This window comes from Falco punctatus, assembly GCF_963210335.1.
Source record: "Falco punctatus genome assembly, chromosome: 4".
In the NCBI taxonomy this organism is placed as follows: Eukaryota; Metazoa; Chordata; class Aves; order Falconiformes; family Falconidae; genus Falco; species Falco punctatus.
The window spans coordinates 99,761,122-99,785,113 of record NC_137583.1 but is presented as its reverse complement, the minus strand read 5'-3'; the positions used below and the strand labels follow the sequence as shown (position 1 = coordinate 99,785,113).

At 39.7% G+C, this 23,992-nt stretch overlaps 1 protein-coding gene across 6 annotated transcripts in view; it reads right to left on the bottom strand.

Moving 5' to 3' along the window:
• Positions 1–709: 709 nt before the first annotated feature.
• CPNE4 (copine 4) overlaps positions 710–23,992 on the bottom strand; it is a 317,905-nt gene continuing 294,622 nt past the window's right edge. For all 6 annotated transcript variants that reach the window (XM_080387243.1, XM_080387244.1, XM_080387242.1 and 3 more), the window contains 4 exons: positions 14,265–14,316; positions 12,240–12,373; positions 9,822–10,058; positions 710–3,459 (listed from right to left, as the gene is read on the bottom strand). In XM_080387243.1, coding sequence (XP_080243369.1) covers positions 3,328–3,459; positions 9,822–10,058; positions 12,240–12,373; positions 14,265–14,316 — 555 coding nt within the window. In that variant the 3' untranslated portion in view covers positions 710–3,327. The remainder of the gene's footprint in view (positions 3,460–9,821; positions 10,059–12,239; positions 12,374–14,264; positions 14,317–23,992) is intronic.

Here is a 23,992-nt window from a genome sequence, read left to right as displayed (position 1 = left end):
AACTTCATATGGGTAGGTTTCACTTTAGGGTAATAAGCAATTAGCAGTGTATAAGCACTTTTTTTTTATTATTATTGTAGACTTGGTTTCACCTACACAACTGAAAATACAACTTGGCTCAGTATCTGGCTCAAGATTTATGGGTGTTAATGTATTTTGGGCTAATAGGGATCATGAAGATATTTGAGTACTCTGGGACTTCTGGGTTTTGAATTGGATTTGAGAGATGGTAAAAAGGAAGGCAGGATTGCAGTTGGCAGAGAAGATATTTTAGATCATCAATTACTTCGAAAGGACAAGATATAATTTATTCTAAAGGATTTTTCAGAATTTAAAATGATCTATCAAAAGGCAGAAGTTTAAATCTGCATTAAAAAAATCTATAAGAGAAATTGATGGTGATTCAGCCTAAAGGCAGAATAGCCTTGCTAAAACCCTAAATAGATAAAACAGGAGGAAAAAAATGCCATTTCAGAGATATATTCCTATACTTAATGATATGACACTGCACAAAGCCCACAGAATCTTTTTGCACTGATTAACTTGGAGCAATGAAATTAACATTCAAAGCCTCATTCGAATGCCTTTGCCATATGGCTAGTTTTGTCTTCTGTGCATTCTCCTATAGCAGCTCATCACACTACTACGTGCTTGTTTTACATTCTGGGTTCTGTATAGATTGAAGGAGATTTCCAGTTGTTTTTTTCAGTATCAAGGAGGTATCTTTTCCAATACCTTAAGGGCTGCTACAGAATTGCTGATCTATATTACCACTGATAATGATTTGTTTTTAAGTAGACAACATTTATAATCTGGATTGTGTGAAGTAAACAGAAAGATCTGCAGCTACTCTTGATTCTCTTGAGGCACTTATATAGACCACCTATGTACATGAAAATGACTGATGATTTATACAGCTCAGCATACAATAACTTGTTGATCTCTGCATTTTATGTGATGCTACGTTATAGAAGCACCTTGTAACACTTCTGCTAATGAAGAGTTGTAACTGCCAAATTCTATGTAACTACAAACACTTCAAAAATCAGTTTAGCCAAAGATCATACATAACAGAAGAACAATTTATCTGATTTCTAATTTTTCTTTCTGAAATCTTTCTTTTACTTTCCTCTAATCTGGCAAATAATAAAGAAAAGGCTTACCCCCTCCTCAGCTGTACATTACTTCTCTAAATTCATGTCCTAGGGTAATACTTTTTATGTTCTGAGAGCACCATCATGCCTCAGAGGATCTCAAATCACTTTTCAAATATTAAAGTCCTCCAGTACCATTGTGAGATATTTATGAATATATGGCAGTGACCTTCATTTTACAGAAGAGGAATCTGAGGTGGAGAGAAGTTAAACCTGGCCAAGATTACAAAATAAAATACTGGAGGAGCAAACAACAATGAGTCATTGATTTTTCAGTCATGTGCTTTACCAGTTAGAAAATGCTCTTTCTGAGAATAGGGAAGGAAAGAAAAAAGGGGAGAAATGGGTGTAAGAATCTAGAGACGTTGTACATGAAAATTAAGACATGTTGGCAGAGTGGTGTATGAGATGTAAAGGAAAATCACAGTAGCTTCCAGCTGAAATACATCCACAGAGGGAGATGTGCAGCTTGCTGGGGTAAGCTCTGCAATGAAGTGTCAGCCAGTGGATTTGAGATCTATCAGTTGGGATGTCTTCAGACAGTTTATACCTATGACTAAGTAATAGTGGCTGCTGTTCAATATTCTATCAGCTGAAGGAATCTTTACTAGCAAGCATGAATGATTGCACTGCAGGATATAGATGGAGCAGAACTGAATGTGCTGGGGAGACAGTCCCATGCATCTTGGCTATCCCGTTGCCTTCATTTTATGGTACAAAATCATCAATCAAAGCTGATCCCATGGAAGTTACTTCTAAAGGAGAATCAGGGAGCTAGAGTTCTACATTACCTGCAAACTCATTTAAAAATAAATATTTCTAAATCAACCCCCCCTTGCTCACAGATGAGATTTTCCAAAATATTCAGCACTGGCCCCAAGTGGCTTCTGGAAGTAGCAACAAGCATGTTTTCAATTCAGTGGGAGCACAACTGATCCAAAGCTGTGCCCTTTGGACAATCGCACACAAATTATTTTTGGTCAAATTTTACCTGTAACTTCTAACAAGTCACATTTTTCAGTATTGTCTTTTAGCAAATGAAGAAGCCAAAATTCAAACACGATAAATAACAATGGTCTAATTTCTTCATTTATATACATAAATATGTCAACAGAAAGATCAATACACTGCCAATCTGTTCTTCTGTGTCCTCTTTAGGGGAATAAAAAAAAAAAGCGGATGGAAAATTATTTTGGTACAAAGGCAGTTTTCTGTGACACACGAATGATCTGCATACACATGAAGTTTGTCACAAAATCAGGCTGTGCAAAATTTCTTTCAGAAAATGTGTCACGCAAAGTTTGATATTGGGTATGAGTTTAAAACATACAAATGAAACAAAATAAGAATTCCCAAACATAAGAGATTATAACTTTCTTTAGCCAAAACACAACCTGTTTGAAAGCCAGCCAGACCATTTGAATTAAGTAGGCGTATTTTAAGACATGCAGTCCTGATGGATTAAGCCCTCCAAGCCAGACCTGTTTACAGCTATGGACTGAACCCTCCAGAACAACCAGATACGTCAGGCTTTTGAAAAATTGCTGCTCAGGCCACAGACTGAGTGGGCATGTTTGGGTGGCCGTGTTATAAGCTGCTAACATTAGAAATGCCCATGCTTCAGGCCAATATCTCTTGAAACACTTTATTACCCTTTTATTGGAATATGGAAGTTGAAAGCAGGCAGCCTTGTGGCAGAGAGAGAAATAAAGACAACTGCAAAACTGTGTTGTTTTTATTTTAAACATGCAAAATACAGTTCATGCATCTGCCATTTTGAAAAATCTCTCAGTTCTTAGCAGATTAAACCAAATACTTTTTGGCTATCAACTCTCAATAAATATTTCAAAATGCTTTACAGTGTAAAGATAAGAAATTTAGCAAAATTTGAACAAACCTGTATAAAAAACAGATACAGATAACTTTTTATTTCAACGCGACATGCTGTAATGTAAAGAGTTCACTTTTTTTTTCTGGATTTTTTTTCTCATAAAAAGTTTTCAACAATACAACTGCTTAACAGATTTAAGCCTTTAGGCTACACATGCAAAAAAAATGGTTATTTTAGTTAAAAATCACCAAAACGTGCTATTTTTTTGTTTCATTTTTAAGTACAGTAGTTGTAGACGGTAGCATTTTTCTTTTTTAATTTTGTAAAAGAGTGCAGGCAGGTTCATGGAGCTAGTGTCCTGGAAGACTCGTACTCTGACATACATTTTGGTTTTATCCCTTTGCCATTGTAATAGTCCACGACTTGGTTTGGAACTTCAGCCAAAACGCTTTTTGCTAGAGCAGCTGGGGATGCCTGCAGGAAATGGTAGAAAACAGAAGCGTTAACCTGTCTCTCTGTTAGAAGTGCCATGGGTTTTCGAGGCATTGATGCCATGAAATCGAGGTGGGAAGTATGGTACAGAAATGGAAGGCAAAAAAGACTCAAAGTGAGTGGCACTGTTGCTGGAAACTCATTTTATCAGTCAGTTTGGGCATGTAGCTGTAACTGCCTGAAAGTACACTAAAGCCAGAAGTGCTCTAAATGTTCTTCAGGTCTGTTTGGATTATTTTAAGTTCAGGCTAACTGAAATTCCCTGCACTCTGAGAGCACCATATTGCAATGAAAAGGGCTTTAAAGACTCCATTCATCAGTACTCAGCACAGAACCCTGCAGAGCTGCAAGATGAACATGAATGCACATCACTGTAAAATGGAGGCCCTCCCTTGTCACCATTCTGCTTGTCAGGTGCATGGTGTTTTAATGGCTGGGGAATTTTTTATTTCAATAGAAAGTAGTTTGTTTTTATTGAAATTAAACCATGGTCAGGACCAAGCTTCAGTCTAGGCTTTGTGGAGGCTTTAAAGCTCTTCCTGCAACACATAAATGGAGGGTGTCAACTAGACTTAGGAACTGCTGACCTTGAAATAAAGAGATGGATATAGAGATGACCACTGGCTTTTCCCCTGGACAGGAAGGAAGGCTACCTTTCAGTGCAATGAGAAACCATGCCCTCCATCAGCAACACACAATTGCTGCCTCACACTCTGACAATGCCTAATTTTAAGCAGCAGAGCCTTGGATGTTTTGTGGGCAACCATTACCTACATGTGCTGGAGGGATTTTCCTTAGTCCCTGAATTCAACAGTAACAAAACTGGACTCCTGTACTCCCATGCAGCCCAACAGCACCTAATGCAAGTGCCTGTATGTCCATTTGAGAGGTTTAAACTGATGTGTTCATCTCCAGATAGAGCACCCGTGGATCGCCAATTGCAGCTCGGACGATGCATGGGTCACACTTTTCTGCACACCAAGTGCTTTTTCCCACATTAAGGAACACTTCCCTCCTCACTGTCTGTTAGGGTGTCAGCCAGGTTTAAAAACTACCTTGTCACAAAGTAGTTATATTGACTGTTTATTGCCTTGCCCTATTTCATGGGGTGGGACCCTTATAATTCCAGTCATAAAATCAGGCTTACATAGGATGTAAATGGTAAACTATTTATAGGCAAGTTAATCTGGGGTTGCAGAAAGCTCCATTGCTATTATAAATTCCAGTATCAAATGCTACAATACTATAAATACAAAGATAATGCTAGCAAAAGCAGAAACAAAACTATTTTTTGTATTATGGTATTTTGAGTAACATATGTGATTAGTAATGAATAAAATGAACTGCTGTTTTCCTACTGTGACATTTATACCAAAATATTTGTGCAGGCAAAAAAGCCTGCAACCAACATTTTTGCATGAGCAAACTGGCAAAGCAGAGCCCATACTTTCTGTAACAGCACAGCAACCCTCTTCAGGTGTTACACAGTAACAGAACCCATTTATTTTAATCCTTCAGAGTGAAACGCATGGTTTTCCACCATTGCTGTTCTCGCGTAAACCTGTTCTCACTGAAATCAGCAGAAAATACCCCTTGGAGTCTGGCAAATAGCTGATTTCTATTTCACTACTGAGAATTACTGTTTTTATAAATCTTCCCAGTGTGCCAAAGCAGTGTATACCTTAGCCTGCTTCTGTGCCACCTTACCAAAAATACAACCCTACAGAAAGGGTAAAAACAGGGCATGGGGGAAGAGTCCTGGGCTTGGCTGCACACACAAGCCCTAGCGATCAGGAAACTTCCCTCTGCTCTATCTTGAAAAAAACAGGAGCATTTGCCATCAGCCCCTCTGGATCACGTGTAGTCCACATGTCTGAACACTGGGCCAACACTCATCTCTCTGCATCATCCTCCTGCTGCCCCTTCTTTCTCTTCTGATGCCACATCCATTCTTCCTGAACAAAGGGCCAGCCCTTCAGAACAGGCTCTGTCAGGGCTCAGATGCACAGCTGAATCACCGCCAATTGAGGAGTCAGCTATGCACTCCTTGCCCAGCGTGCATGTGAAGTAAAAAGCCTTTCACTGACGTTTAAGCTAAGGCATTTACTGTGCCCACAGGCTCACAGGCAACATGCAGCCGCACACAGAGTTGCCCTGGGGTAGCTGGCTTGACTCTGTGCTTCAGTCTGAATACGGACAACTGTTACTTTACAGAGTTTTATCATGCTAGTGATGTCAGTTGGTTCTAGGGCTCTTTCTAGCAGGGAGCATCCCAAAACCAGGTCAGGGGTGATTTCCTGTCTGACAATTCGGGCCATCTGTACCTTACATACTTTTGTGGTGGTAAAGCACTCTTACTTCTAGACAAGATAGCACAAAACAGGATTTGTGTAAGTAAGAATCAGACCCAGTAATTTCTGAGCTAAAATCCATCCCCAGTTCAGCAGTGCTAGGTAAAGGTTACCTTAGCTGAGTTTTTAACATGGATGGTACATTAATATTTTACTGTAATGTTTTCTCCACTGTTTAACCCCTATGCTTGAAAAGCATCCTAGCAATAAACACCTCAAGATGAATAGTTCTCAGCTGATGGCTAATACACAACAATCAGATCAGCCAGCAGCAGGAATATAATCCCCTTTGATGATAATTGGTGTATATTACAAATTACTATTGATTCAGTTCTATAGCTTCACTGTGCTTAATCTTTAATTACAATGCATAGTGTGAAACATTGCTCCTTGCAAGTAGTTTAAGAGCTGTGCTTTTCACATTTGTGATATGTGTTATTAAGTCACAGTTGTTAGCCTTTATGATTAAATACAAGAATACAATCTACCCGTGGCATCAGATCTATGCACAGTAAATAGATCGTGCATCCTAAAGGCAGAAAATTTAATCTCTTAAAATATGACTGTGAATGGATTGAGACAAGCAGTTTTCTTCAACTACATTTCAGCGATTGTGAGCATCACTGTTCAGATGAAGGACACTCACATTGCTGGGGTGGTCATAGTTATTGAAAGAAGAAATTCACTTGGGTTCAGGGAAAATATTTTCCTTTTGTTTGTTATGTTCCCCTGTAGTGAATTGCATCTGTCACTATACAATGGGACATCTTTTAAAGCAGTAATGGTTACCTTGGTTTTATCAAGCCTCTGCAACTATAAGATTTGCCAAAAATCGTATAAATGTTATTAAGTTGATAGCTTCAAATATATTCCTTAAAGAGAGAGTCAAAAAGGTAAGATGCTTTACTGAAGTAATCCTGACAAACTACATCATATAGGGGATTAAACCCCTACAACAGAGCTTTCTGTCTACATTGGGTCATAAGCCAGTAAAACACGGAAGTAGGTATGAAGTTTTAGGTTTGTGAATAACTGTAACTAATTGAAATATGTTAAATACCCCTATGAGTGCCATGCAGCATCAGAAGCTTCTCTGAAGTCATGCTTATAAAATAAAAGGGATTCACTCTGTAGATTACTTTTTAAAACTTCTTTCTCCCTCCTTTCAATTTTCTCACAGGAGCAGCTTTTGGATAGACTATTTTTGATGTCTTTGGATAGATATGAGATTTTGAGTTACAGGCTGACCTGAGACTTGAAGTAATGAAAAAAAAAATCATTTGGGTTGATTCCAAATGAATTTTGGTTTTTTGTTCTAGCAGAACAAAAAATAATTGCTCACAAATAACATTTTCTTCCCTCCTTCCATCAGTAGTTGAGGTAATATGGATTTAGGCATAAAGAAATACTTGATTTATCAGAAAAACCTGTAAAACTTATAAAACCTGATTTGCAGTCTTTCTAAAAAGATCCTTCAAATTTTTTTGCTGCTTAATACACTAAACAGAAGATACATTGACAAAAGGGATCTGATTTTTAACTAAATACATTTCTTACTTATAGCTGTCAAAAGTAATATGCTGATTTATTTTAATTCTTGTGTTTGACCAGAACTAATCTGACAGAAATCTCCCAGATGTATTAAATTCACATTTCTCCGTTGGGAAAAATAAGTTTGAATCAAAACATCACACTCATTTCTCCCATGAAAAATGATTTCACTATTTGATGCAAAAGGCATGATCTTTTGTTTGTGCTGAGGATAAATAAGCAAGATAGCTGTGAATGTCAGTTTGTTAAGAGAGGTATTATTTGGCATATAGCAACAAAGAAATTCAACCAGAAATGGCTATTGTTATGGGCACTCATCCATTACACCGACATTTGTTGAAATACTGAAAAATCACAATAAACAGCCTAAATATTGAGTTGCATAAGATATACTGGCTTTTCTGATATAGCAAATACATTACCTATCTCTGTATTATCTCTGCTACTGAGAGAAAAGGGGAGAAAAATATCACTATTTAACAAGAGCAATACATTTTTAAGATTTCTATCCTCTCCCAGTACTGAAGAAGTTAAACTAAACCAGCTAAAAATAATATATGCTTGTCATTTGACCAATGCTAGCAATTAAAATCACACATAGATTCACTCACAAGTTAACACCAGAGGCACAATATATTCAGTGCCCAGAACTGTAACTGCCAGCATTAATCTATTCAATCAAGGAAGATTTCAACTTTGTTATAAAATCACAAAATGAAACTAAAAATAACAAATGCAGGTGGCTTTGCCAGTTCCTTGCAGAAACATGTTTTTGTTTCTGCAAAAAAAGTAGGTCTAGCACTAGCCCATAAATAACTTCCCTCTCAACACTTTTGCGATAGACTACAGCACAGCACTACGCACTTGTGATTATCTGATGAAGGAGAATCACAAGCTATGAGCAGGTCATGCTCATACTTCATTCCAGCTGATAGGTGACTGAGTGACACTGTCAGCATAGAAATGTATGTATCTACAGTTCAGTGGCAAAGCTGCAGCCATTTGGCATGGTGTCACCAAACTAGTAGTGCAAGGTGAGTTTTCCCTCCTTGAGGATCTATTGCTTACCTAAAGGTAGAGGGAAAAGAGGAACAAGCTTGTTTCTCTTACTCCTCAGTGAAGTTTGTGAAAGTAAGTGCGTCTAGATCTAAGACAAATATGGCAAAATTGTATTTTTAAGTGAGAAAAGAACAACTCTTGAGAAGAGGACAATAAAATGAAAGTATCTTGGAAGCAGCAAACAGAAAACAAATATCTCCCGTGGTAACAAGAAGCCTAGAAAAACTAAATAAATGTAAGCACTACGAACCCATATGCAGACCAAAACCAACCCAGAGTTGAAAACTTCTGTGTGACATATCCAGATCTAAGGATCACTAGTGTACGGGAACAGATTGGAAAAAGCAATCTCATGAGGAGAATGATTCAATGACACTGTGGGATAAAGAATTTTTCAAATCAAATACTAAGGATATCCTTCTTAGACACTAAGGTGAGCAAAAAACCTGTCTGGAGACCCACTTAAATATAACAGAAGGACTGAGGGGCAGGAAGGGAGAGAAAGATGGAAAAACAGAAGGAAAGGGTTGTGATCAGCAGCATCACCAAATGACCATTCCATGCCCCCATATGGAGGCAAAGGGCCCTGAAAAACCCATCTTTGTGTGGGAAAGCTCCTTCGGTGGGTGAACACTGTTTCTACCCATCTGCTGAGAAAGTCCTTGGAACAGGTGCTGCAGTGTAGGGCAGGTGACTGAGGAGAAAAGTACACAGCCAAGGCATTATTTCAGATTTGGCAATTTAATGTTGGGTTTGTCCCTTCCTCTCCTACAGTGTCTCCTACACCACACTGGGCTTGGACAGGAACAGTGGGATGAGGGCACAGGGAATCTCTCAGTAACACCACTTTCCTGGTTGTGTTCTTGTATAGTATTTGAGGAAAGGGCCTGGAGGCAACCAGGATGCTGTGGGTGGATAGTCCTGCCTTTGAGAACTTAGGGACCTAAATTACAGTAAGGAAACAGCCTCCTGGGGAACACTGCGAGTACAAATTCACAGCCATTTCAGCTGTCTGTGGAAATGAAGGGATGGAAAGAAGAATGCAGTGGTCCTAATAACAGGTGCAAAGAGAATGGAAAAGAGACACCAGGAAAAAAAAGTAAGGGACAGCAACCACACTAAAATCAGGTGGAAAGTGGAAGTAAAGACTGGCACCATAAGAAGTATATGGATTCTGCCCCATCTTCCTTTCCCACCCTTACCCTCTCACTAATGCAGCACATTTCATTCTGTATTCCTTTTAGTCTCCATTTCTGACACAATAATGCCATAGACTTACTAAACATTTCATGCCCACCCAAAGTTATGCCCAGCCCCAGGGACTGTTCAATATATGTTATATACATTTACCCTTCTGCAGAATGGATGGAAAAGTCAGCTTACATGTTTGAAGTTCCTAAATGGCACAAACTGGACAATGTCTCGAAGCACAGGCTCGCCCTTGGGAGACCTCAGGATCCCATCATCACCATCCAGCATCTGCATGTCACTAAAATCAGCGTTCCCCACCCCGACGATGATGACTGACATGGGAAGGTGAGAGGCATGGACAATGGCCTCTCTGGTGTCAGCCATGTCTGTGATGACGCCATCCGTCAGGATCAGCAAGATGAAATATTGCTGAAGTTGTTGGACAAGAAGTGAAAAATTACATCATTAGTCAATCTTCCAAAGCTGCTTGCCTTTTTCCAGTATAAAAGTGTTTCTGGTAAATCACTCATGGACTTTTTTAAATAGAAAAGAGGCTCAAGGGTTAAGTGCGTTTCCCGTCCAAACTTCCTTAGCTATTAATTTCTCGTCTTCTGGAGTTTAGCTGTATTTCAGGTAATTTCCATGAGCTTGAGGGAGCCAAGGGATGCAGTGTGGAAAAGGGAGTTTCTAGCTGCTAGGGCTAGGAGAGTCAGGACTTTGGCTGGGAAGTCTGGATTAGTCCTGAGATCCTCACTAGCCCTATTTTCATCTCCTGCACAATCACTTCTGCTGACAGTTTCTGATTACTTTTTTTTTAACCTTTGGGATCCAGTGGGAGGCATGGAGGAATAGGGTACTGAAGTGTTACAAGCTTGTAGCAGAGCTGTCAGGGAGGTTATGACAGCACTTTGCAGAGGAGCTTTTCTAACAGGTAAGTAGGATGGGTGCAGCTGTCTGCAAACTGGAGGCTGACCCACTGCCACCTGTGGGAGAAGCACCACACCATGGCAGGCCTACTGCATTCTGCGGAGTAACTGGGTCCCTGAGGAGAGCAAGGGCATGTGCAGGGAGGAATATACCCATCTTCAAACACTTCATAGACAGCCCTGAAGAGATGTTTTCTCATTCTCAAAAGGAGAGCAAGAAATTTTGTGCACTTTTTTTTTTCTTTCCCAAAACTTCAAAGCCCACTGAACTGGAATCATGGGCTATGATACATCTTCACTTGGTAATGGGGAAGGGTAACTCTCACTAGGTTGCTTTATGAATTGTTAGGCAGCTGGAGTCATTTAACAAACATGCATTAACAGGAAAAATGAACAGGTCATAGAATTTGGTCACTCTGCGCAAGCAATACCAACACACTAAACATCATCAAAGTTTGTGTATACACAGCCATATAAACTCAAAGTGTTCTGTTCATCACTTCCTGCCATGAATAAAACAAAACATACAGGGAGAAAACCTTATATTGAAGACTCATGATATAAATTAATTCATTTTTCAAACAGAAAGAGGGGAAGTTTAAGTTTAGAAGAACGAAGCAACTTATTCAATATGACATACTAGTTCAGAGGCAGCACTGGGAACAGTGTGAGCCACCTCAGGATTAGGTGGATATGGAAATTCAAACATACCAATTCCCCATTTTAGGACTGGGACCCTAAATACTATCAAGATCCTAGAGATGGCAGTGGAGTCACAATCACAAGCTGACTCATAAGCAGAAATATTTGGGAACTGCTGCCTTAATAATACTTAAAAAAAGGCTCAGCACATGAAGAAAGCTTAGAGAAAGCTCTAGGCCTGGTGATGAGATGCATATCGGTGTACAGCTCTCTTCTGTTCATATACATAGGCATTTTTCTTGCTGCAGTATACAAGTTCTCTGTTACATCCTTTATTCCCACAACACTATAAATGTTTCAGGCCTACTTACTCACATATTCTCTCATCTCCCTTTCTCCCTTTCGTCTAGAAGGCAGGAGAAAACCAAGCCTAATGCATTTCAAAGATGTACATTTAAAACACAATCTAGGCTTAAGTCTTCTAGCCCAAGAAATCTGTTGTGGGTTTTATATCAGATGCAGGCTAACAGACTTGTCTCCTGATTTCTAAAATGCATGCGATACTCCATGTCAGTAATAGCAAATTGAAAACTACACTGAAAATCCCTACAGTTTTCAAAGGAATGGTTAGAAAAATCCCCTAGCTGAACAAAAGAGTCTTAGTACATCCTCTGCAAGAGACTTGAAACTGGGTCAGTGTAGGGAATGATTTGAACTCATCTACTTGTATGATCAACACTCTTTGGGCTTGGCCTCTAAATTTTTGTAAACTTAGTGGCGCCATTTATGTTTACACAGTGAAGAATTGGATGTCTTACAGTAGCTTTAAAAGCAGGAAACAGAACAGTGAGGGGCAGAATTTCAAGTTGTGACTATCAAAGCTATTGCCCCAGCTGAAACAGACTCAAGCTGCCTTCTGTGAAGGCAGTTGGTGAAAACTGTGAAGGCATGATTTACATACATGAAAAGGCCTTGTATTGATGGCCTACAAAAGATCCATCACAAGACAAGAAAAAAGCCAAACACAGCATTATGCCCTTACCGAGGCCTCCTTGGTGTTGGTCTCCTCTGATGCTGATTTTGCCACTTTCTGGATGATGGGAGCAATGTTTGTAGGCCCATATAGCTGCAGCTTGGGAAGGCAGCTCTGATAAGCCTCCACAACACCTTGTATTCCTGGCACAAAAAGCCACAGAAAAGGAAAATAAATGTGGAGTACATCACCAATATCATGCTTGTTTAAAATGTAAACAACAGGCAGGTTCTTACTAAATAAATTTAAAATATAACATGATTAGCAAGGACTAACTGCTTCAGATAATTTCCAAGAAGTTGTCTCTAGCTGCCTTGAATCTAGTTTGTAATATATATAATTCATTATACCATGCTTCTCCTTTCCAGGAGTTTTTAATGTCTACTTTCCAGCTATCAGCTTGCAATGCCATAGCTTCCATCCTTGTCAGTTCAAGGTGGAAGTGATCACTTCCTGATCACCAGCTAAGATTCATCAATCTTGGGGTAGACATCAATCAAAAACACTTCAACACTTCTCTCTTCTCCTCTTCAGATACATATTTATTTCTGTTTATCATGGTAGTTATCAGCAAATTTGCCCTTTGTACTTATAACTTAGAGCTGTCAAGGAATTCAAACATCTTTTCAAATACCTGACTCCCCTGTGCTAAGAAAATAATTTTTCAGGGTGAATTTGCATAATTGCTCACAGGTTGAATTCAGCTATGACCAAACCACTGTGAAATCTTGGGAGAAACAGCAGGATGCTTTGCAGTCTACAAAAAATCAGCTTTAGTCAAGAAGTTTTGATGGAGAGCTAGCTATTTTTGGCTTTTTTATTTCAGGATATGTAGCCAGACTTCTGCTGACACACTTGAAAGATCACAGAATGGAAACTGGTGTTTTCAATCATCAAGAAGAAGGATTTTTTGAAGCGATGCATGTTAGCCTCAACATTCAGAACTCCCCGCTTACCAGACCTAAAGGATTAGAGGTCTAAAGTTGGAAAGAAAGTGATAGACTGAAGAGCTTTGTAAAGGATGCTGAAGAATGGAATTACTTCAATAAGATCCTAAGCCAGTTTCAGTTTGCACTGAGACTAGCTCACTCAGGAGATTTTACTCAACCATGTTTAGAGGATATATGGGTGCAGACCGATTACTAACAAATCACAGGGAGCTGTAATTGCTTTACATCAATACACCTGAACCTCCTATGAAAAAATGGTGGAGAACGCAGTCTTCTCTCTTTATAGCTACATATTTTTCTATTGCAGTGCTCACAGACAAAAGAACACGCTCCAATTAAAGCTACGATTGGCTAAAATGTAATGTTACAACATTTCCCTTGGTAATTCCAGTGACTGAGTTACATATTGCAAAGCTAACGTTTCTCACTTACAAAGACAAGACATACAGCAACATCTGCTATGTGAATCTGGCCTCTGACTACCAAGGATTAGTGACTATTGCTAGAACACACCAATACCTTACACTGTGTTACAACAATCTCCTACTGCATTTGCTGGCATGGAAGTACGCTTCCTTCCACCACAGTAGTCCTCAGCTTTACCCTGACCCTTTGGTGCTGGATGTCACTGGGCTGATTTGCAGCAGGCTACTGTCGCTACAGGTCTGGCCAAAGAACTGGCTCCAAGCTGAGGGAATCTTTGATCACAGAGGTTCACAGCCTGCTTTTGCATGCTCTGCCCTTCTTAGCTGCACAACCTATGTTGTTGATGTAGCTGAAGATCTGGAATGAATCTAGAAGACAAGGCTTTAGTTTTCAGGAATTGCTAGTGATTTGGGAAAGTACAAGTGCTGAATGTCCAAAATGGTATACTTTCAAAGTGACATATTTTTCAGGAAATTAATGTGTGGCACTTTCTCAGGTTTCTAAAGTTAAGCCAAATGGCTTGGAGTCTGTCAGGTTTCAAAAATCCTGGCTGCTTTCTTTAGAAACCACTTTGGATAACACAGGGGATACAATGAAAAATGCAAGCACATTTTGCACACAGCAAAAATACGGCCGTCTCTCCTAATGTGAGTGTTACCTGCACATTCTGGGTTGTCTTCATTGAAATTAATTGCAAAATCGTGAGAGACCTGCAGATAAATGGAAAGAAGAGAAGAAGACTGTAGTCAGAAAAACATTCCAAGAGGACCTGCAGTTAAACAGCATTTACATTCTTTCTGCATGAAACCAGAGATCTCCCCACAGAAACAAAGTAATAAAACTAGAATCAAACTTGTCAATAACGACAACAAACCCAAGAAAAAATAGCACAAAGAAAAAACACCCAAGTCCCTGAGAAATCACATAAATATGGTGTCAGGACTGGGCTATCAATGCCAGGCACCGAAGAGGGAACTATGGCTGAGGAGATTTAAACGCCAGCTCTCCCTAACTCAGCATCTCAAACTGCAGGAGAGAGAAAGCAGGTTGTGATACAGAACTGACAGTAGAAAATCAGCCCCCTTCTGAATCCTGCACTCACATCTGTGACCAGTTCCTCATTTGAAGGCCATAGGAATACCGGGGAAAAATATTCTTCAAAGAGATCAAGGAAGTCACCCAGACCCTCTGTGAAATAATAATGTAAGAAATTTAAGGGGTTGAAGCTGGTTAAGTAGTTACATTAGGCTGGGGGGAAATTAATAAGAAAAAACCTGAAGACTCTTGTTTTCCCTCAAATGTAGTGAATATCCCAGCCCCTCCCCCCCCCCCCCCCCCCCCCGCCCCAAAGAAATGACTGTGAACACAAAAAGGTTGCTGATTTTCTAATAAAACAATGTATTGTATCTTTCAAGGCTTAGGAAAATAATACAAGGCTTCTGTATGCACAAATAATGCAAGAGAATGTAAATCTCAGGTTCCAGGCTTCCTCTGTCTGTTGCTTAGAGTTCTGCATCCACAGCACAAATCTGTTGGGACTGAAACTTTCTTCAGATGCTCTTTTCTGGTTCTAAGTTTTGTTCTTGCCTGCATTTTCTCCAGATTCCTTTTTGCTCCTTTGTTTGATCAATAAGAAGGCTTGATTCCTTTTAATCTCAACTCTGAAGCTCAGTTTCTTAATTCTCCTGTTTGTCTTAAATTGTCTTGAATGAAGCCCAACTTTTGTCTTGCAATGCAATCTATACCTACATCTACATCTACATCTATATATCTATATCATCTATGTATTTGGTATGCAAAAGGTGGATATGGCCAAGAGTTAAGCAGGTGATTTGCGTAATTTAAAGTTGACATCAGGTATATCATCCCCAATTCATGAAGGCATTTACATATCTAACTCCAATTACACACATCTGAGACATTATAAATCTCTGTAGGGCCTTCAGAAGCACCAACGGTCCTAGTCATATGGAAAGCAACCTGTTAACTCCCTTACAATGGAACCTGGATTATGTGCAGAGAGAGATTTATTTGTTGGACGTCGCTGTTTTATTTGCTAGTTTAGACAACTTGACAGCACACAGAAACTGGTCTATGACTAATAGGCCCATAGATCAAATGTGATTACAGAGAAACTTCTGTGAAAGCAAAGTGGTGTAAGTTGGCTAATGACTGCCAAAGAGAGTTTCTCAGAAATTGAATTTCCCCATCAGATGCTGGCCTTGCTTACCCCAGTGATGCTCACCATTGCTTATTAAGAGGTTAAATAAAGCAGGACTTCTACCACAATGGTAAAGGACTGAAGCAAAAACTCACTGACGAAACTGTAGCCACCTCAGCCCAGCCAGGAATTTGGTATGTCTACACCAAGCATCAGTTGCCTTTTATGGAGGGTTTTGTGTGGACCATTCAGGCTACCCTACTTGGTCACGGAAGATAATCCATGAAGTCCCTACCTATGTTCCTCACTGAGCAGGCACAGAAGAGCAGGGCTGTCAGTTACACTCAGTAACTCAGAAGTGCTCCAGAGCCCTTCTGTCTGGCCGCTCTGCTATGTCTCTGTACACTTTGCCCAGCTGGTATCTGCCAGTCTCATGACCAGCTGCAGGCCAAAGGTAATTGCAGCTGTCAGGAACAATTATATGAATTTTCACTCACTGATGATTTTTCTGTTGTTCAGTAGCCCTCCTTCCTTTAGGTTCCCTATATTTTGTATTAACTGCATCTCAAGAGCAAGAAGGACAGTGATGCATGTTTATGTATTGCAGGCTGAGTCTTTCAACACTGTGACCCTTCAGTGATTTTCTTTTCTCCAAATGCATTCAAAATTATAGCTAAAGGAGTATCACAATTCTTTTCCAGAGCTATGAATACAGTATTTTAATCTCACGTGCAAGCATAGGCTGGATCCTTTTGTTGCTATACCTCTTTCAGAATCACACTATGCAAACAATTTATCTGGTTCAGAGCTAAGGCACCCAGTCTATTATTTAAGAAAAAAATGTAGACAATGGTTCAGGCTAATAAGGAAAGCCCAAATCTAGTAAGTGTGTACAATGATCCAAAAAATATTACTATCTGAGCAACAGCTGCTATCTTCCCAAAGCAAGCTGCCTTCACACATTGTCATCCTCATTTACCAAGAAGAGTATTGAAACGTATCCTGAAGATAGGACAGGAAACACGGTGAATGTGCAAAAGATTAGGTTGTTTCCTATGCCATCTGAACAATATATCACAATTTAAACAAGATGTAAGTATAATGTGAAGGGGAGAAGTTCTTTGAGCAGCTCAGTGATGGTTCACAAACAGGAAATCATCACCTAAGGCAAGCCAACTTTTAAAGCAGAGTTCCTCCAGATGCTCAGAACTCATTCTCCACCCAGGTAAGTAAAACCAGCTATGCTTCAACCCACCCCTGTGCTGTCTCCCCTGTGGTGGCCAAAGTTCAAGAGGGTCCAAGCCAGCAGAGACTTCAGACACATGACATGTACTAAAGTCCTTACTGAACTTGGGCTGCTACCTAATAAGACTCCATGTAAAGCCTACTCATGTCAGAAGGTGGTTTGGATCAAATATTCAATGCTTTTGTTTTCAAAACAGTGCAAGGTAATGAGCCTTCCTCCTTTTTTTTTTTTTTTTTTTTTAATTAAACATGCAAGGGCTTTTGTGACCAAAATGCAAACCATGCTGGTGACAGAGGACCAAAAGCTGGTATATTAAATGGCATCTTTCTGATATTGAATGGCGCAGTCCTCATGCACTCCCAGAACTGATAAAGTAATGAGGAAAAGGAGGCAAAACTGTGAACATATAAGATGCTGAAGTCTGGGAAATCCTCAGGGGAAACAAGAAGACACGGCTGTTCAGAAGCAAGCATATTTATATGATCTACTAGGGTGGTTTGTAAGATGGATCAATCTAACAGTCAGGAAATCCTGGAATATGGCAAGTCACACAAACACAGAGTAACTGCTTTACATTAGTGCCTGGCACAGAGAACTTTGCAAAGAACTGCAGATTGTGCTCTGTGGTAGAAGTCAGCCTCATGGTAAGGAATGTCCTCGCAGAACTGTGACTGTGTCAGGGACCCTGGATTAAGTTTTGAATATGTAGCTGGCCCTCTGCTCAGCCCTCCTCCTCTCTCTCAACATCAGTCCATAAACTCAATAAAAGGAAAGGAAAGAGAAATTCTGGAGTGCAGAGGTGATTACATGTGATCAGTCTGGCATTACCTGGTTTGCTGCACAAAGCACCACTCAAAGCCTCTACCGATGGGCTTTTACTTGAACTTGACTACATATTAATCTTTTGCCTCTGCAGGACTCCAGATAAATTATTTAGCAGATAAAATCATGGATGTGGGATTATTAAAGCACAGCTGTTCAGGAACTTCCTGCACAAGGAACATATTATTTCTCAGGTAATTTCTTCAACGTTTTTAACAAGCAAAATAAGTAGCTCTACCATATATCATGATGTAGATTATGATGACAGCATTTCTGAGGATATATCAAATAAATAAACAATCCAAAATATTTTTGCTAAGGCAGATTATAGTAATTTTTTGTTTTACTGCTGTACAATGCCTCCATTGCCTGTACATACACAGTGACAAGCACCTACATACAGAAAGGTAGTTGTCCATCAATGTGATGGCACCCATGAGGCTCTTGCAAGAATCATAACCATACTTCCACATGCTTATCACCAGTTTAGTAGAAAAGTCACCTTGATTTAATGTAGCAGGTAACTTATTTCCCTTGTATTGGGGTGTAATGAAATTCACCCTCTTAGCACGGTCCTTGCTAAATAGGTTTTTAATTAAGTCTGAAAGGAGAATTTCCTAATTAACGAGAATTTCTGAGGTTTCAAAAACAAAACAAAAAAAGTCTTCTGGACTCAGACAGAAACCTCAGAACACAAACAAAAACCTTGCCTTGGAATCTGACAAATAATAAACCCCCCCAAAATCATAAAGCAAATTTCTGCAAAGCTTCTGGACTACACAAAGTCATTTTATTTAAGTTGCATCAAAATATGTTATTCTATTTTGGCCTCCACAGTTTTTTAAACCCCTTTAACTGAACTTCCATTTTTTAAATAGAAAGCTGTTTTGACTCAGAAACCACATTTTTCATTCATTTTGCAAATGCTGAATGTTGATGCCTGAATTCTGAGAATCAGTAGTACTTTTTTTCCCTCTCTAGATTGTTAAATTAATTTAACTTAACCTCCCTGTCCTAAATAGCTCCAGCTTTCCTGAAATCTCTATGGTGATGGTACTGGGACTACTTGACAAAAATCTGACAAATTCAGGCATGTTTAGGAATGCCTTCTTACTAATTTAAATAGAGATTGTCAAAAATCCAGGAACAATACTTGCATACAAGCATAAAGGCTGAGATGCACAATGTTGAGCACTTATCTGAGAATAATTGAACACTATTAAGCCACTGCCAGTCTGAAAATTAAATATGGAATGCCTGCATATTTTGCAAAAGCTTAAGACGCTAACAAATTTAAAGAAACATTGCTGAAAAGCTATTATTTTCAGAATGCTCATTAATCAAATAGTTTGGGAGCTGGACAACTTGTGTCTCTGGCTAAGACTATGTTGTAGACATTTCCGCTTGGCAAACCCTGGCCATTTATTTTCCTTTGTACTTGATGTTTGAGCATGCTGCCCAGTTTCCACATGTAAATCCAAGTTGCGTGGATAAGGTGACAAATTCTGCTTTTCCCCTTGCTATGTTACACATCTTTCTATTGGTTCTTTTTTTGTCAGGTTTGCATGTATTTTTTCCCTCCAGCTCCTGAAAAAGGAATCACAAAAAGCATAGCACTTTTCAAGTCCCTTACCTGTTCAGCAAACTAGACAGTGCAGGTTAGGGTTGTGAAGATGCAGTACTGTTTCTGTTAACTGCAGTAAGGTTCTCTCCAGCAGCTCTTCCCAGCATAAGCAGTGGATGAAGCTTTCATTAAGAAATGCAGAAATAACCAGGACTTCTTAAAACAAACTACAAGTTGTTTTGTACTTATTCAGGTCCCAGCCTGCAATTCTTCTTTAGGAAAGACCACTTCATTATTGGCAATACAACCATCATGGGGCTGACAAAATTCGAACTTTCTTTCCATTTTAACAGTAAGTTTTGTGCTGCTGTGTGTTTTTTCAGCTGCTTTGAGTCCTGCCTGCTAAGAAATCAGTGTGTGTGGTCCAGCTTTCTTTCCTCCTCTTCCCTGTGACCTTTTGCAGCAGTGTCTGAGTCCATATTATCTGCCACCTCTTTGCTTTACATCAGACTTCTCAGATATTTCTCATTGCAAAAAATAAGTAATGGGCTGCAGACACTGCTGTGGAATAACCAGCATGTTCTGCAAGTTTCATGCGATAGAAACTCAAGAGGGGAACATTGCTCTCAGAGGTTTACTTAGATCAGTGAGCAGGGTGACATGTTTGTTAGGCCTTGGGGAAAAAGGGTCATATTGCCAAACATTAGATGAAAGATCTCTAAACTGATGCAGAATGTTGTATATGGCAGTCTTGCCTTCCTCACTCCCACAGGTTCCATATACCACTGAGAAACTGCTGGGTTTCTGCTAACAGCTTAAGTGTTTCATTTGGAGCTGAAATGAGGGAAAACCAAGTCAGTGTAACATAGCGGTGTGCTCTGGAAATGGAAATTCTGTAGAAAGCATATATAAAAATATGATTTAAAGGGGTTCAACCTCAAGAGATTAATTAAGAGCCTGCAGAGGTGGATACTGACATTGTTCTGAAGTGCTAATGTAAAATGGGGGAGGCGGGTATTTTTCCATGGGGAATAATAGTTGGTATAGCAAACATTGCTTTTCTTGTAGCATGTAAAAGGATGTGAGAAGGCTAGCATCCCACTAAACGGACAGGTGGATACTGCCCTCTAGTACCCATCCCAGGCTACTGGCAGGAGCTCAAGACAGCATGAAACCAAGGCACTGGTCTGACAAGGCTGGAAATGGACACCTTTCTCCCATGTGGTTGAGGGCACCAAGGAAACCTTAGCAAAAAATATTAAGAGCTTACGGACAACCTGAAAGCAGTGGCTTTCAGCTGCTAACATTGGTTAGCATTGATTCACGCTGAATAGTGAGTTACAGGACTCATTTTTCCATAGCTTGTGACTGAGCATGATATAAATTAGACATGAATCCACTCGATCCATTTTGCCTACTGTTTTTATCAGGCCGCTTACTTCTGTCCCTCCCTCACTGTGTTACTCTCATGCATATGTTGGTCAGCTTTCATTTAGACTTTCACGGAAGCTATGTTGTTTGAAGGGTCTCATGGTTGGTTACTTAGAAACCCTTGGCAGTGGGAATAATTTTTTTTCCACAGCCCTAGCAATTTGTTGTCTACTGGAAGAAATAAAAGAGCAGCTGCTGGTGTGCAGAGACCAACATGCTATGAGCAGGTTAGATCATCTCATTAAGACTGGAGGCTTGAAAGCAGACACTCTAAAATGAAAAGCGGATCTATCCACATGATGGGGTCAGAACTTGGAATTTCTTGTAACGATTCAAACTAAATTTGAAGATGTGAATTATTACAGTTATGATACTGCTGTCCTGTAATAAAGCAAAAGATATGTATGACTTGTAATACCTTTGACTGATAACATCAAAAGAACTTTTGTGTAGCACAAGATCTGCAGTGTTGCTGTGGTGTCTATAGTGTTACCATATTTTTGCAGAAAAACATAAGAAGTTATGGGAGACAAGTTGGGAATACTTTTTTCTACAGTCTTTCTCACTTCTAATTATAACAGATTCTTCTCTTTTTCTTATGCATCTTGGCTATGTTCCACATCAAACACTGATGTTGCCTTTAAATTAACTTTACGATACCAGTGTAGACTAAATTACTGAAGGATTTTCAGGTTTATTGGTCTTGACTTATAAAGGCATCATGATGAGGCTGACTCTTCACTCTCTTAGAGGGCATATCTTTCAATTCAGAAGTGCAGCCAAAGGCAAGCACAAATTGGGAACTGCTGATACAGTTTATTTTAAGAGGACAAATACATGTATGGACTGCATAGAGTATCACAATAGCACACAATGGATGACTGTTAATTCCTAATACAGTTCCACTTGGATGTGTCCATGATAGACACCAAGCAAATTATTTGTGCCCATCTGGGGCACAAGAAGAGCTAGTCCCCCTGCGACATGGTTCTTCTCTTCTTCAAAGTTTTATTACATTGGTAAGCTGATGCCATGTCATTTTGTCTTTGTCATTTTATGTCACAATTTTCCATAGTGGAGATAACAGACATTCTTCTGCCACTCACTTGCATATCCAGTTACTTTGGGACTTGTTTTGTTTCTCACACATGTTATCCACAAGCAAGTAGCTCCATCGTCTTAAGTCCACCCTTACTCTTCCTGAAGTTCTCAAAATCTGAAGGTCACGATTCATCCCTTTTCTTACTTTGAGACATTAGTAACATATAGCAAGACTCTTCATCCATGCATGGGCTACTAAGTTCAGTGCAAGTCTCCAACTTTCTTAAGAGTAGTTGTCAGGAAATTATCCAAACACCAGTTCTGCCAAAGCAGAAAATCAAGTCATGTTGGTGACTGTAGGAATATCTGGTTACAAAGTCCCTCTGAAATCACTTTCTGGCAAGACATGTTTTTCAGCTGACACCTGAGATTTGCTCTCATAATCAGGTGAAGAGGCTGTTGCTGGGGTCTGACAAAACTGGTATGTTGCCAATATGCTCATGTGACCTGAGGCATCAATGCCATCAGCTGATTATTTTGGCTGAGAAAGGAGTCTGTTAATAGCTCGTGCTATTAATTTCACTCTACTGCCATCACCAGCAAAACAGTGAAAAGACTTCAGCTGGCACAGTAACATCTTCCTTCAAGCAGTCCTTAGATAAGGATGGCTCTCTGCAGCTGAAAGAATTGCAAGTTTTCCCCCATGCAATGATGGCCAGTACTGGGCTTGAAAGAGCGATCTGGTTGTGATGTATAGCCCAACTCACCCAGTCAACACTGCTATACAGCCATGGGTGGGGAGTCACATATTCATGGCGAAGGGATGGACGTTTGATAAGTAGATACTGCATTTCACTAATGTATCTGGTGGTAAGAGGCTGCTTATATTTATTCCCTAAAACACTCCCCCCTTATATAGTTGGATATAACCTTATAGATGGTTGTCACTTGCTGCAGTTGGATTAGATAAACAACAGGCACAGATATTCTGTGCACATTTACCACATTAAAATCTATATCAAAGTTCTGGAAGATGTCTCTGATTTTGGAAAGCATTAACACTGGTGTTACTTTTCAGGAACAGAGAGCACTGCCAACACCTTGTCAGCCACAGTGGTCTTTTTTATAACAGTGCTTTTTAGCATAGAAGGCAATGTTGTTAAGACATATGCTGACTTACCTTAGCCACCTGTTTGCAAGACCTATCAAATTTGCTGTACCTCAATACTGTTATTCTTATGCAGGTATCAAATCTACAAGTCATGAGGAACACACTGGTACATTTTTTTTTCATCTGCTGATTCATGCTTTACAATGCTGAGTGACACACAATCCCTCTCTGCACAGAAATTCTCACCTGCCTGGTATTCACCTCCCTACCCCAGCCACAACCAAGAGACACAACTCAGAGCAGGGGACAAGGGGATACTGGATGAAGTCTGCATAATCAGAAGTCTAATGCTGTTCTTTTCTAGCTAGTATCTGAGTTGCAGAATCCCCAGCTAGTTTTTGGTTACTTATTTGTACAGAACTACTCTCCCGCCCACATTACCTCTACATGTGCAACACAAGATCTGAACTTCTGCCTATTTCTTCTTAGGCCTTTGTTGGATGTTCCTTCTTTTACTCCACTGTCTCCACGCCAGCCCTCCCAGACTGCATATTTACACTCACAATTGCACCATCACTGTGGATCACTCTCATTTTGTTTATAAATACCACTTCTTTCCGGCATGGATACATGCTCTCATATTTCTCTTCCTGGTACTGATGATGTCCACAAATTTGCAGATCAAAACTCTTCTCAAGTCTTTGTTTTCAGGCAGATGTTAAGTATCTTCATCATAAAGCATGGATGCTAGGTTACTCACTGAACCACATCTTCCAGACATGCTTCCATCAAACCAGGGCTCACAAAGCTTCAAAATATGCTTGGCATGTGTTGTTCAACAAATCAGTTCTCCTCTTACTAGACTAGCATCCGTTAACAAAGCTTCACCAATACCATGACATATTTTGGGTGTAACACAACCATCTTAAGTCTAGCCTTGATCTCTGGTTTCAGTGAGGTATCACTGGGTGAGAATGCCAGATGAAAGAAAACAAGCAGTAGGAGCTGCT